The sequence below is a fragment of the Anser cygnoides genome, chromosome 2 (genome assembly GCF_040182565.1).
Source record: "Anser cygnoides isolate HZ-2024a breed goose chromosome 2, Taihu_goose_T2T_genome, whole genome shotgun sequence".
NCBI classification, from domain to species: Eukaryota; Metazoa; Chordata; class Aves; order Anseriformes; family Anatidae; genus Anser; species Anser cygnoides.
In genome coordinates, this window is record NC_089874.1 from 132,710,414 (window position 1) to 132,724,271 (window position 13,858).

Here is a 13,858-nt window from a genome sequence, read left to right on the forward strand (position 1 = left end):
TTTGATCTCCTGTTCCACATTTTCATAGAATCATAGAATGGCTCGGGTTAGAAGGGACCTTAGAGATCATCTAGTTCCAACCCCTCTGCCATGGGCTGGGATGCCACCCACTAGACCAGGTTGCCCAGGGCCTTGTCCAACCTGGTCTTGTAAACTTCCATGGATGGTGAATCCATAGCTTCTCTGGGCAACCTGTTCCAGTGGCTCACCACCTTCTGAGTGAAGAATTTCCTCCTAGCATCTAATCTAAATCTCCCCTCTTTTAATTTAAAACCATTCCTCTTTGTCCTATCACTATCTGTATGTGTAAAAAGTCTCCATCTTTTTTATAAGCCCCCGTTAAGTACCGAAAGGCTGCAATGAGGTCTCCCCGGAATCTTTTCTTCAGGTTGAACATCCCCAGCTCTCAGCCTTTTTTACCAGAGAGGTGCTCCAGCCCTCTGATCATCTTCGTGACCCTTCTCTGGACCTGTTCTAACAGATCCACATCCTTCTTGTGCTGGGGGCCGCAAGCTTGGATGCCCCAAGTGGGGCTTCACAAAGGCATAGCAGTGGAGGATGATCACCTCCCTTGACCTGCTGGCTGCTCCTTGTTGATGCACTTCAGGAAGCAGTTGGACTTCTGGGCTGCAAGCGCATGCTGCTGACTCATCATGTTGAGCTTTTTGTCCGCCAGAACCTCCAAGTCCTTCTCTATACTCTGCAGTGCTGCTTTCAATGAGTTCTTCTCCCAGGCTCTACTTACATCTGGGATTGCCCCGACCCAGGTGCAGCACCTTGCACTTGGACTTGTTGAACCTCATGTGGTTCATGTGGGCCCACTTCTCAAGCTTGTCCAAGTTCCTTTGGATGGCATCCCTTCCTTCTGTTGTATCAAGTGCATCACTCAGCTTGGTCTCTCTTGCAAACTTGCTGAGGGTACATTCGATCCCACTGACATTGTCATTAATAAAGATACTGAACAACATCAGTCCCAAGATAGACCCCTGAGGGACACTAGTGGTCACTAGCCTCCACCTGGACATAGAGCCATTGTCTGCAACTCTGTGGATGAAGCCATCCAGCCAATTCCATATCTATCAGATGGTCCACCCTTCAAGTCCATCTCCCACCAAACTGGAGATCAGGATTTCATGTGGGACTGTGTCAAAGGCCTTACAGAAGTCCAGGTAGATGACATCAGTTGGTCTTCCTGTGTTGACTGATGCAGTTACTCCATCAGAGAAGGCCACCCAGTTGGATTTTCTTTAGAAATAGTGCAGAATAGCCTGAAGATGTTGAGAAGGTTCTGAAGTCAGCGCTATTTACATTGAACTTGGCTGTGTATGTATACTGCTTGTTTTTAATCTGATTAGTTTGTATTGTATAAAGCTTATATTGAATCTTAACAGTTCTTTTGTACCAACTGTATTGTCTGGTCCTGGGCAAACTCCTCCAGGTGTCCATGCTTGAGCAGGGGGGTTGAACCAGATGATCTTCAGAGATAGCTTTCATTCTCAACCATTCTGCAACTGTGATAGCCAGGTGGCTGTCTGGTGCTAAGCATTTTACAAAGGATAAACATAAAATCCCTCATACTTAAGAGTACATGTTAATCCTTTATTGTCTGATCTATTTACTTTAGTGGGCTTTGGAGGTCTTCGATCGGAATTGAGCCATGCCCTAGTTAGAAATGGCCTTTTTCATGATTTAGGGGCTTCCGTAGTTGCTTGCTTCATGGATTTCTTATTCTTTTTTTTTTTTCTTCTCTGTCTGGGGCCTGTCATAGTTTGATCATGGTTATTAATTCTGTTGCTTCTGACTTTCCATCTGTTAAGGTGTAGTTTGTATTTGAGTATTCTGACAGTAGTGGAGTTTATGTAAAAATAAACAATTGCTGTTATCACATGAGATTCCCATGCCATCGCTTCTGTGAAGGATTTCTGTGTTCTTCCTGTGGCCTTTGCTCTCCCTTCTTGAGTCACTATTCATAGTTTGCCAACCATTAAACATTGGACCTATTTGAAATTTTGTTTATTGTAAGGGCTAACTATTTAAACTAGATCAGCTGTATTTGGAGTAGTAACATGTAATCTCAATCTTATTTTGGATGGTATAATATCTAATTCATTCTGGAGGCAATGACTGTTGAGTCTTTGTTTTCTTTAATACACTTGTAAAATCACCTGGGAACATACTAATTTAAACTGCTGTGCTCGTGTCTAGCTCTTCCAAAGTTGATGTTTATGGTTTAGAATACTGTATTCTGAGGAATTCAACATTCATATCTCTAGGCACTAAAACATCTGTCTGAAACTGCAGCCCAAACACTTTACTGTTGATGGGCAGTGTATTTTAAGGGGTATATTTCCAAGAAGTAGATGAGGGATCTTTTAGGATTTTAAATACTTAGCCTTTCTTTTTTTTTTTTCTTTTTTCCCAATGTTAGTATTTCCTGCAGGCATTACTGTTCATAGTGTGACTAAATTTATCTTGGAAAAAATAATGCAGACACTAATTATCCTATCTCCTAATTTTCGCTGTGTTTTCTTTGATTCATGTTATCTTGTTATCAGGTTATATTTCTGGTTCTATTCATTTATTTTTAAATGGTCATTTCCAGTATTTCAGTTGGTATTACTCAGTTCTTTCAAAATTGCCAGAGGAAAGGGAATTTGTTGTCTTTAGCTTATCTGTATGGGAAAGATTTCAATGTACTTTCATATCTTGAACAAACTGAACTGTATTTGTGATTCTTTATTAAACCTCTTCTCTACTTCCTGCCAGCTAAATTCCCAGCCATGTCGATCTACCTCTTTGGTCACCTTCCCTGCTGAGTAGCATCTCTCAAACTATTTCTGATTTCAGATAAGTTTTTTCTGATTCCCCACCACTCTTCTCCTTCTTATCTATCAACCTTGTGTGTTACATGTGGACAATAATCTTTTCCCTAGTAATCTGTGTTTCATTTTCAGATTTAAGAGACGCTGATTTTCTCTGGGCTGGGGCTGGTCTTTAAAAGACTTTAAAACACTTTGTTTTTTAAATAACACTTGTTAAAAATGCATTATTAATGTTAGACTTTTATGTTTTTAAGATTACATTCAGTGTCCATATTGTCAGAGGAGATTTAATGAAAATGCAGCTGACAGACACATCAATTTCTGTAAAGAACAAGCAGCACGTATTACTAATAAGGGGAAACTGGCAGCTGATACCAAAGGGAAGCTTCCTACTAGAACACAGGTGAACAGAAACATTTTTCTTAAATTGTAATTTGCATTGGATATAAAATCAAACTTGTTTAATATTTTGTTGCCCTTAAATTAACCATTTTATTCTGTAATGTTATTGTTTTAGACACTAAAATATTATTTTATTAGAACCTAAGCGTGGAAGAGGTTTTCGGTCTCTTATGAGAGTTGCAACTGGAGATTTGTAAATCAGATGGCAGCAGCTGAGAAGCCAAAAACAGTCATAGATGTAATTTGGAGATTTGTGAAAATGACAGATAAGGGTAGTAGCAGGAAGTGTAAATGTAGTTTTTGTTGACAGAGTTTAATTTCTGTTGTGCAAGTCTTCTGAATCCAGTTCAAGACTGTTCCTTAAGTGGACAAATAAAAATCGTAGAATCATTAAGGTTGGAAAAGGCCTTCAGGATCATCTGGTCCAACCGTCTACCTACCACCAATATCACGCACTAAACCGTGTCCCAAAGTACGACATCCAACCCTTTCCTTAAACACCCCCAGGGACGGTGACTCCACCACCTCCCTGGGCAACCCATCCCAATGCCTGACTGCTCTCTCTGAGAAGAAATGTCTCCTCATTTCCAACCTGAACCTCCCCTGGCACAACTTGAAGCCATTCCCTCTAGTCCTATCACTAGTTATCTGTGAGAAGAGGCCGACCCCCAGCTCCCCACACCTTCCTTTCAGGTAGTTGTAGAGAGCAATAAGGTCTCTCCTGAGTTTTCTCTTCTCCAGACTAAACAAATAAAGGTACAGCATTATTATATTTTTGTTTAAATAGAGGTTTAGAGAAGTCAAGCAAATCAGGGTAAGAACTGCAATAGTTAAGTTGTGATTAAAACAAATGAAGAATTAAAGCGTGTGTCTTCATTTGGTGGTGAAACTTTTTCTGAAATCTTTGAAGAGTAAACAGACACAAGCAGTTAGTCTGGTGATTCTTGCACTTTATTCTAAAGCACGTTGGACTGGCTGAGAGCACACATGAGAGTAGGATTTAAAAGGCAAAAATGATTTTGCCCTTGAATATTCTTTTTAAAATTACCAGGTTATGAGGTGGTAATGTTAAGCTTGTGAGATATGAATGGAAAAAAATAAAATCAGTAGAAAAGTGGAAAAAACACAAAACATGCAGTTAAACGAAAAAAAACAAAACCAGTAAGTTGGACAATCTTTCCTACTAGTATCATTTCTTTATAAGAAAGAAGACCAGCAGAAACTGCTTGTGTGACCCCTGTACCAGAAACAAGTTATTTACTAAGTAATCATAGTTTGTTTTCCCTTCCTGCCTGAGATAACTACCTATCATGTTACATAGATAGTTTGATTTAATTGCTTAAATTTCTAGGCTGTATTTTGTTACAGTACAAGCCTGCTGCAGTTAAGAAGACGCCTTCTGCAGGATCAACACCATCATCATCACGCTTACCACAGCCAAGTGGTGTTAGCAAAACAGGTGTAGGTAAGAAATTAATGTTAGCAATTTTGCATTTCTTTTCTAAATACTAGTTATCAAACTATGTAGTAAAAATAGTATAATAGCTGGAAGGATTTCTGCAGTGTTGCCCAGTGATTTAAATTGAAGGAGTAAAAAATTCACAGGAGGAGCTTAGTGTTTCATGAGAGGAGAAGATGGCTTCTGTTTTTCCAGATACAATTTTTAAATCAATGTTTTTTGTAACCTGATTTTTTTTTTAACTACTTATACGATGTCTATCACAGAATGCTTTGGGTTGGAATGGACCATAAAGACCATCTAGTTCCAACTCCCATGCCATGGGCAGGGACACTTCCCACTAGACCAGGTTGCCCAAAGCCCCATCCAAATTTATTGTTGAACTGCAAGCATTTGTTTGCAAAACAAACAAATGGAATGGCTGCAGATTGGCCCCTATCCAACAAGACTCTTAAGCATGTAGGGCTCTTGTTTTATATATCAGCTCAAATAAGGAATTTTCTGATTTGAACCTGCAAAATCATTCTGTGAAGTAATGCATGATTATATCTAATTCTGATCTTTTTACATCAGATTTTTCTATTGCTGTATTCTCTACTAATTTGTATGCTGAATATAATCATAAATTTATAAAAATATTTTGCAGACTTATTCTTTTTTCAGATAACAATAGGGTTCTGTATCTACATTTACTGATTCTAGACTTCTTTCCTTTTTCTTTCTGAAGAAACAGATCCAATTATTAGAATATTTTTTCTCAATTGCATATCTGCTATACACTTTTGGAAGCATACTTGTTTTGTGCTAGTATCTTGATATTTTTTAATACAAGAAGAATGTATTTATTATATGTATATAATGTATAATATTTCTAAAACTCTTCTTTTGAGTTTTACAATAAATATATTGTTAATTGTATCATTCCAATAACAGAATCTTATGCTTTCTTATATTTCCCTTATTACTTTCAACTGTAAGGTGCCTCTTCAGGTAAAGCATTGTCTTCGTCTGGGTCCAGTGGGAGCAAAATTCAGACATTATCACCAGCTCATAAAAACTCACTGGGAATGGTGAACCCACAAGCAGGGTAAGTTCCTATTTATAGCTTATTTTATACTTACATTGTGCTAGTTCTAGAAGTGTCTGTGGGTTATGTGTTCCTTCTGTTTTCTGCAAGCTTCAGAAGTGCATTGCTTTGAATTCATCCTTTATTTATAAATGCAGTTAATACTTAAGGAATGTTGGAGAAGGCAAAGTTGCATTTTGTAATGTTAAAATAACAGCAAAGGAGGTAAAGTGATAAAACTAGATATGAAAATTAGGAAGTTATAGAACAGACAAAAATGGTTGGAGTCCTGTATTTTTTTTTCTTTCTAAAAGTGGAAGGACTTAAAGAGAAAAGGAGAAAACTACCAGGCATACTGCCAAACTACCACTTCTCTCATTTCATGAAAATAAAATAAAAGAGGCCTCTGCCGTGGACCACAAGCCAATTGTGACAGGATCTTTCCTCTTAACACAAAAGGATGCACACCTTCACTCCTACCTGCCCCTTAAAATGCATAAGAGGCAACGAATGAATGAGCAGAAGTAAGGCAATAGAATCCTGTGCTCTACAACAGCAACAAGAAATGGTAGATGTACATTACTAGAGTTCCCTGAAATTGCAGGTTTAAGGCTGGTAATTGTGGGTAACGTGTTTAAGGCTGTTACTGATATTTGTTAGGGGGATATTCAGTGCACACTCTCACAGAAGAAATGTATGTAATGAGAAAAAAAAAAAGTAGTGCAACAGAATCACAGAATGGTTGAGGTTGGAAGGGACCTCTGGAGGCCATCTGGTCCAACTCCTATGCCCAAGCAGGGGCACCCAGAGCAGGCTGCCCAGGACCATGTCCAGGCAGCTGTTGAAGATCTCCCTCTCTGGGCAGCCTATGCCAGGGCTCCATCACCTGCACAGTAAAGACATGCTTCCTGATAGTGCGACGGAACCTTCTGTGTTGCAGGTTATGCCCATTGCCTCTTGTCCTGGCTCTAGGCACCACTGAAACGAGACTAGTTCTGTCTTCTTTGCACATTCCGTTCAGGTATTTATGGGCAGTGAGATCCTCCCTGAGCCTCCTCTGCAGGCTGAACAGTTCTCAGCCTCTTCTCAAAAGAGAAATGCTCAAGTCCCTTGATTATCTTGGTAGCCCTCTGCTGGACTCATTGTGTTACGTATAGGCCTCTCTTGTACTGGGGCAGGTACGGGATGGGACAGGACGGACAGTACTACAGGTACAGCCTCACCAATGCTGAGTAGAGTGGAAGGATCACCTCTCTTCACCTGCTGGTGATACCAAGGGTTTTCTGTAAAGTTTTGGCTTCAAGAAGTTTTGAAGAGCATTGAGGGGCTCCAAGAAGCAGTGAGAGAAAACATAAAAATAAAAGAAGAAACTGTTTGCAGTTATATCATCGGTGATTGAAGATGATTTCTTTTGATAAAGTATGAGTATCAATTTGGATGAACTCTGTATAAGACGGAGAAAAACAGCAGCTTAAGTTTGTGAGGAAGAAAAGACATTCTGAAACAACTCATGGGGATGAACAGCTTTATTTATTGCATAAAATTTGTGATTTTTCATTTATCACTCTCAAGTCTTACGAGTTATGCACAAGTACAAATTACAGCTCTTATCCTTCAATCCTAACACCATGTAGCATGAGGACACAGTTCTGTTCTTCCTTGCTCTGCCCACTCATACTGTGTTGTTGAGGCACAGACCTGAGGGAGTGAGTGTCTGAGTGTATTTTCTCCAGTATCCTAATAAGTTAAGTAAAGTGTCCTAACCATGACATATGGTTTTACTAAAAGGCAAACATTAAGTGAGGTAAAAAGCGAAGGCAGTGGCTGCCTCCTCCAGCTGCTCTGGCCCAGGACTGCTTCTCCTGTCACCTGCAGGGACCTGAGATCTCTGCCCTGGCTGTGTTGGAGTACAGCTGCAGCTTTCCACGTTTCAGGTTCAACCAGCAGTAAAGCTGAGCTCGTACCCCAGGCACACATAGAGACAGGACTCTGACAAGGCTGGTCAGGCAGGCTGCCCAGCCGAGGGCTGCCTTCAACAAGACTCATGTAAAACAGACATAGGCAGCCAAAATCCATTCCTCCTCTCTGGCTCATAGTGAAGGGAGGTTACTAGTACAGGCACACATGCAGCACTGTCAGGGTTCACAAACACACACATTTGTTGATTCTTTGAGTACCAGTTTGGCCCCTCTGTACACCCAACGTCCCTGCCCAGATCCCTGGCCTGCATTGCAGCACACACACAGGAAAGAGAGTGTGAATACAGAGTTAAGAAAAGATTTGATGATGAGAAAATAGGACAGACTGCTCTGTTCAGTTGCAGGGCTTGGCCAGACAAGTGTGACTGGCCCTGTTTTACATGCAGCCAGCCAGCCCTTTTATACTCTTTTCTATGTATTCCCCTTTTGTTCTTCCAGTTTGCCCTTCTCCCTATACATCCCTTAGGGGTTTGCAGAGCTCTACAGTTTCCTGCATCATCCCAATCTGGGGCCCTGTGTTTCACAGTCTCACCAGCTACAAGGTTCATCCTTCCTGAAAGTGGTACCTGTAGCTTGTTAGCCCACCAAATAGTTTGACTGAGAGGTTTGTTTCTTGTGATTGTCTACCAACTTAGAAGTCCTCAATCAGATAATTGCTGGAATAAACATTCCTGCATTCTCACCTGCTCTACTAAATTAATGTGACTCACCAGACTTGGTTCCCATCACTGCCTCCCTTTCTTATTATCCGTCGTTGTATTGGAAAAGCTCCTCGACTAGATACGATAAAGGAGCAAACGCTCTCCTTGTTCATACCCTTACAGCAAGCTTATGCAAGGTGGCCTTCCTATTCGTAGAAAGAGTTCTGAACAGCAGCCTTGGCAGAGGGGACAGGGCATGGTGAAGATTAAATTGACTTTTATTGAACATCAGAACTGTGGAAAATGAAGGGAAGACACTGAGAGGTCAGGATGAAAGCCTTTGAAATCAAAGAGGAATGTTATTCTCAGTGTTAAATGAAGAAACACATTGGAACTGGAAACGGGTTTTTATTTTGCCCTGTATTGTGAGACCTTTGGTTTTCTTTGCCGTGCATCAAACTTTTGCTTTTCTCTTCTTGCTGCTGTCTTTTCCTGTATCTTCCCTTCAGAATAGTAAAATTGAGTAAAAGTGATTCAGATCATTGTGAGGGAGTGGGGTGGTTTTACTCAGCTGGGTAGCTGAACTCCTCCACAACCACTCTCTCACTCCCCCTCCTCAAAGAGAAGGGGGAGAAAAGACAGGAAAACGGCTCGAGAGTTGAGATAAGGATGGGGAGATCACTCCACAAGTATCGTAACAGGCAAAACAGACTCAGCGTAGGGAGATTAAAGACATTTATTACCTATTACTAACAAGCTAGAGCAGTGAGAAACAAGACCAAACAAACAAAAAATAAAACCACCTTCCTCTCATCCACCTTCTTCTACCTCCTCCCTCCAAGCAGTGCAGGGGCATGGGGACTGAGGTCAGTCCCTGACGCTTTATCTCCACCGCTCCTTCACAGTCACTCTCTGCCCCTGCTCCACGTGGGGTCCCTCCCACGGGATGCCGTCCTTCTCAAACTGATCCTGTGTGGGCTGCCCACAGGCAGCAGCTCTTCCAGAACTGCTCCCACATGGCTCCATACCACGGGGTCCATCCCGCCAGGAGCAAACTGCTCCAGCACAGGTCCCCCATGGGTGGCAGCTCCCCCCAGACCCCCTGCTCCTGCGTGGGCTCCTCTCCACGGGCTGCAGCTCCGGCCCGGGGCCTGCTCCTGCGGGGGCTCTCCATGGGCCGCAGCCTCCTCCAGGCCACATCCACCTGCTCCACCGGGGGCTCCTCCACGGGCTGCAGCGTGGAGATCTGCTCCGTGTGGGACCCATGGGCTGCAGGGGGACAGCCTGCTCCCCCAGGGGCCTCTCCACAGGCCGCAGGGGAACTGCTGCTGCCTGCCTGGAGCTCCTCCTGCCCTCCTGCTGCACTGACCTTGGGGTCTGCAGGGCTGCTTCTCACTGCTCACTCTCCCAGCTGCTGTGTGCAGCAGATTTTTTTTTTTTCCCTTTCTTAAATCTGCTCTCACAGAGGTGCAAACAACATTGCTTATTGGCTCAGCTCTGGCTAGTGGTGGGTCCCTTTAGAGCCAGCTGAAACAGGCCCTTATCTAACATGGGGCAGCTTCACAGAGGCCACCCCTGCAGCTACCCCACTACCAAAACCTTGCTACATAAACCCAATACGTTCCACACCTCACCTCTGTGAAAAGCATATTTAAGAATAATCACAATATACTCTTAAATGACAATCATCACAGTCTTCACAAAGTTCATTTGCATAAAAAAGAAAAAATACCCCACACCATAAGAGACATAATATCATCACAAAGTTGACAATTTACACAAACTCCACCCCTTGTCCATTCACATTACTAAAACACATTCTTCACAATTATTACATTCATAAACAACATCCAGTCCATGTTTTGCCCATTAGTTCTGTGAAATATCCTCCTTATTTCAAATTCCTTGAGCCCCACGTTGGGTGCCAAAAAAGACTGTGGTGGTTTTACCTTTCTGGGCAGCTGAGCTCCGCCACAACTGCTCTCATCCCCCTTCCTCCTCAGAAGAGGGGGAGATAAAAGTATGCTGGAAAGAAAAAAAAAAAAGAAAAAAAAACCTTGTGCACTGAGATAAGGATAATTTAATTAAAGGGAAAAGGAAGAGGGAAAAAAAGACACAAGTGAAGGCTGCACAGAAGTACAGAGAGAGAAATTATTCTCTACTTCCCATCAATGAGCAGTGTTCGGCCATGTCCCAGGAAGCAGGGCCTCAATACACGTAGCGGTTGTCTGGGAGGACAGACATCTTCATAACGAGAGCCCCCTCTCTCCTTCCCTTTTCCTACCTTTTATTGCTAAGTGTGTGACACTGTATGGCATGGAATATCCCTTTGGTTGGTTTAGGTCAGCTGCCCTGGTGATGTCCCCTCCCCACCTCTTGCCCACCCCAGCCTGCTGGCTTTTGGGGTCTTGGAGGGAGTCCTGATGTGGTGCCAGTATTGTTCAGCAATAGACACAAGCTGGTGTGATACCAATGCTGTTCTAGCTACACATGCAGAGCACAGCACTGTATGGGCTGCTGCAGGGAAAGTTATCTCCACATCCCAGTCAGACCCAGTACAAGTATGTGATTACTGTGTTCTGCCTGCAGTCCTTCTCACTTCTCTGTTCTTTAAAAAAAAAAAAAAAAAAGTTCTCATCTTTGCTAAGCAGTCCATGTGATTTCTTGGTCATTATACTAACTGGCCTTCTCATCGATAGAAGGCAATTTAATGTGTCCCTTTCCTAAGCATTCTGAAACCTAATAATTCTTTCCCTTTCTTTTGGCTATGCTGTATTCACTTCTGATAACAAATTTGTCATGAGTTATGTTGAAGCAAGGAGATGTAGGAGTACCAACAACATGGAAAAGTTAGGCGTCTCAGTTTGGTCACTAGTGACAATTTTGACCTTAATCCTCTCAGCCTCAGTATTGGGGGAGAAAGGGGGGGTTGAAATGTTTAGGGTTCTACTGAAATACCTCCAGCATTTATACTTACCTGTGATAAAATTACATCAGAGTAGGGAGTGAGACACTAACAGTCAGTATCCTAAAGTCAGAATGAAAATAGCTCTTCCTTATGAGCTGCTAATGATCTGATTGACTGAGCATGGTGTTTCAAATATCCTGTTTTAAGTGCAGTTTTTCAAATGTTCAGAATGTTGAGAGACAATGCTTTTTTGTTTGTTTCGTTTTACTTTTTTTTTTTTTTTGGTAAATATTCAATATTCCTACATACTTGTTTTGACCTGGTTGAATTCTAGTCTTTGGTATAAGAAATGAGCTCCTGAAGTGTTATTCACTCCCTATTTTTGTGGGGTTTTATGTATAAAGTGAAATCTTCCATTTTTTGTGTAGATTGTTGTAATTCCAGATTTGACACAGAGGTAGTAAGGCTTGATAGAATTACAATTATAATGCGCGATGTCAAGGATGAATTAGATCGATATTAGTAAGGTGGGCGGCCTAATCAAACACTGCTTCTTTCTGTAGAATCATGGTACCAGTTCATTGTGATGAATATGTGAAGGGACAAGAAACAACTTTGTCGGCTAATGTAACAACCACAAGTAATTAAAATACACAGGCATGCAGTTTTCCTCTTGCTCTTTAGGTGGCACTCTTGAACTGCCGTCTGAAACTATTGTGACAGGCATCTGAAGCTATTGATACACTTCTGTTAAAGGTGAAGGCTAAAACAAACTGGGTCTTTCAAGTGTTTAGCTTTATAAAGGAAAAATTCTGTAGCTTGTTTTAATATGAAATTCAACTCCAATATTACACTATTAATTTTTATTTTATAGGAACAGAAATGCAACCAGATTATATAAACTTTTTTTTTCAAATACTATTTCTCTTCTTTTTCTCCCCAAGTAAAGGACTGCACTACAACATCATCAGCATAAGCTAGGTTAGCATTAGTGAGATTTAGCTGGTACATGTAGGTCAGGATGGGTCAGCTGAGCTCAGCTGTAAAGAGTTTTCTGCCTGAACAGGGTAACGTCCAGTTAATAAATATGGATGGGAGTGTGGCATAAGGGCATCATTTATGAGTCCTGGAGAAGCAAGTGAGAGCGCAAGAGTACTGGGTCTCTATTGCAGTCAGTAGGAAAACCTCCATTCACTTGAGTGAATACAGGATTTCATCTTTTTCATGTTGAAGAATAGGGAAAAGAAAAGTTAATTCTACATAAATTGCTGGGCTTATATTCTGACAGTGAGTGATGTTAAAATCCAAAGTGTGATGCTTATTTTATAAGAGCACAGAATTTAGCAGCGTGTATTGCATTTTTTAAGGGGTAGGGCAGTTCTTGTGAGCTGTTAGAAATAATCCGAACTTCAGGAGGATAGGAAGAACCTACCCAATTTTTCCTAAGGCTAAGCAAACAGCCAGACTCCACCCCCCCATGTTTTCCATAGCAAAAACAAACTCTTTGTGGCCAGCCAGAGATCTTTTGCACATACAGATTAATTTCTCATCTCTGCATATTTCATATGTGAACAGTAATATTTCTTTTATTGTGGCTTGGAAAATTGTTACGTTTTTCAGTATGGCAAATGTACCCTTAGAAATGACTTATTTTGTTTTATTTTTCTCAGATAAATTTTGCTATTTGATGTTAAGCCCACTCCCATGACTGGGAGTCATGTCTGTCAGTGGCACACCCAGTACAGCTGAAGTGCAGTGTGAACTGCTTACCTAACCAGTGTCAATACATTTTAAATTCCACTTATGTTTGCATACAGCATGTGCAGCCTTTAAAAACAACATATCTTTAGAGTACTTCACTTCCTTTCAATAAGACTGTAACTTCCACAGCTTTGTTCAGTGAAATAAAGGTAAATAAGTGTTGTAGTGGTATTCGCATTTCAGAAGATTCTTATGATTCTTATGATTGCACTTTTGGTCATTAGTACATGAAAGGGCTTCACTTTTTTTTTTTTTTTGTGTGTGTGTGTGTGTGTGTCTTTAAGTGTGGAAGGGATACTGCAGTTCTTCCTTTTGGCAGTTGTGAGTGCTGCTAGGTTACTGTCTACAGTATTCTACACTGCAGGTGCCCAGAGTTTGCAGATAATGTTGATCGTTTAAAGTTCAGAAAGAACTAAGACAATCATGACAGGTAGGAGTAAGTGTCATGCAGTGTCAAAAATCTTGGTCCTGCTTCTCGATCCCTGGGAGATATGTATTTGGCCAAACAGGAACTGATTAAGCATTTCCGGAGTTAATTGGTTTGAACAAGAACATCTGTTTGGGAGGAGCAGTGGGAAGAGGAACAGTAGGGGAACTTATCTGATGTCCCGCATTGTTTGGGGGCTAAATTGTCAGACCGAAATCTCGGTGTTCCATTCTGGCTTCATAATGAAGGAATATAATTTAGTATTGTTGAATTTTGTTCCTTATGAGGAGATTTCCTTTGATTCTTTACAGATGTAATACGGATTGCAAGGTTCCCAAGAGAAGATTTCCAAAACCCAAATTACCTGGCAAAATTTATAGGCTCAATGACTTT

The 13,858-nt window shown here is 41.3% G+C and overlaps 1 protein-coding gene across 4 annotated transcripts in view; it reads left to right on the forward strand.

Annotated features, from left to right (window-relative positions):
- ZC2HC1A (zinc finger C2HC-type containing 1A) overlaps positions 1-13,858 on the forward strand; it is a 43,951-nt gene that overhangs the window by 17,267 nt on the left and 12,826 nt on the right. For 3 of the 4 annotated variants that reach the window (XM_066993110.1, XM_048068272.2, XM_013172431.3), the window contains exons 5-7: positions 3,077-3,225; positions 4,593-4,689; positions 5,662-5,770. In XM_066993110.1, coding sequence (XP_066849211.1) covers positions 3,077-3,225; positions 4,593-4,689; positions 5,662-5,770 — 355 coding nt within the window. Of the gene's footprint in view, positions 1-3,076; positions 3,226-4,592; positions 4,690-5,661; positions 5,771-5,971; positions 5,975-13,858 lie in introns of all 4 variants that reach the window. The other variant, XM_066993111.1, reaches the window with a different exon arrangement.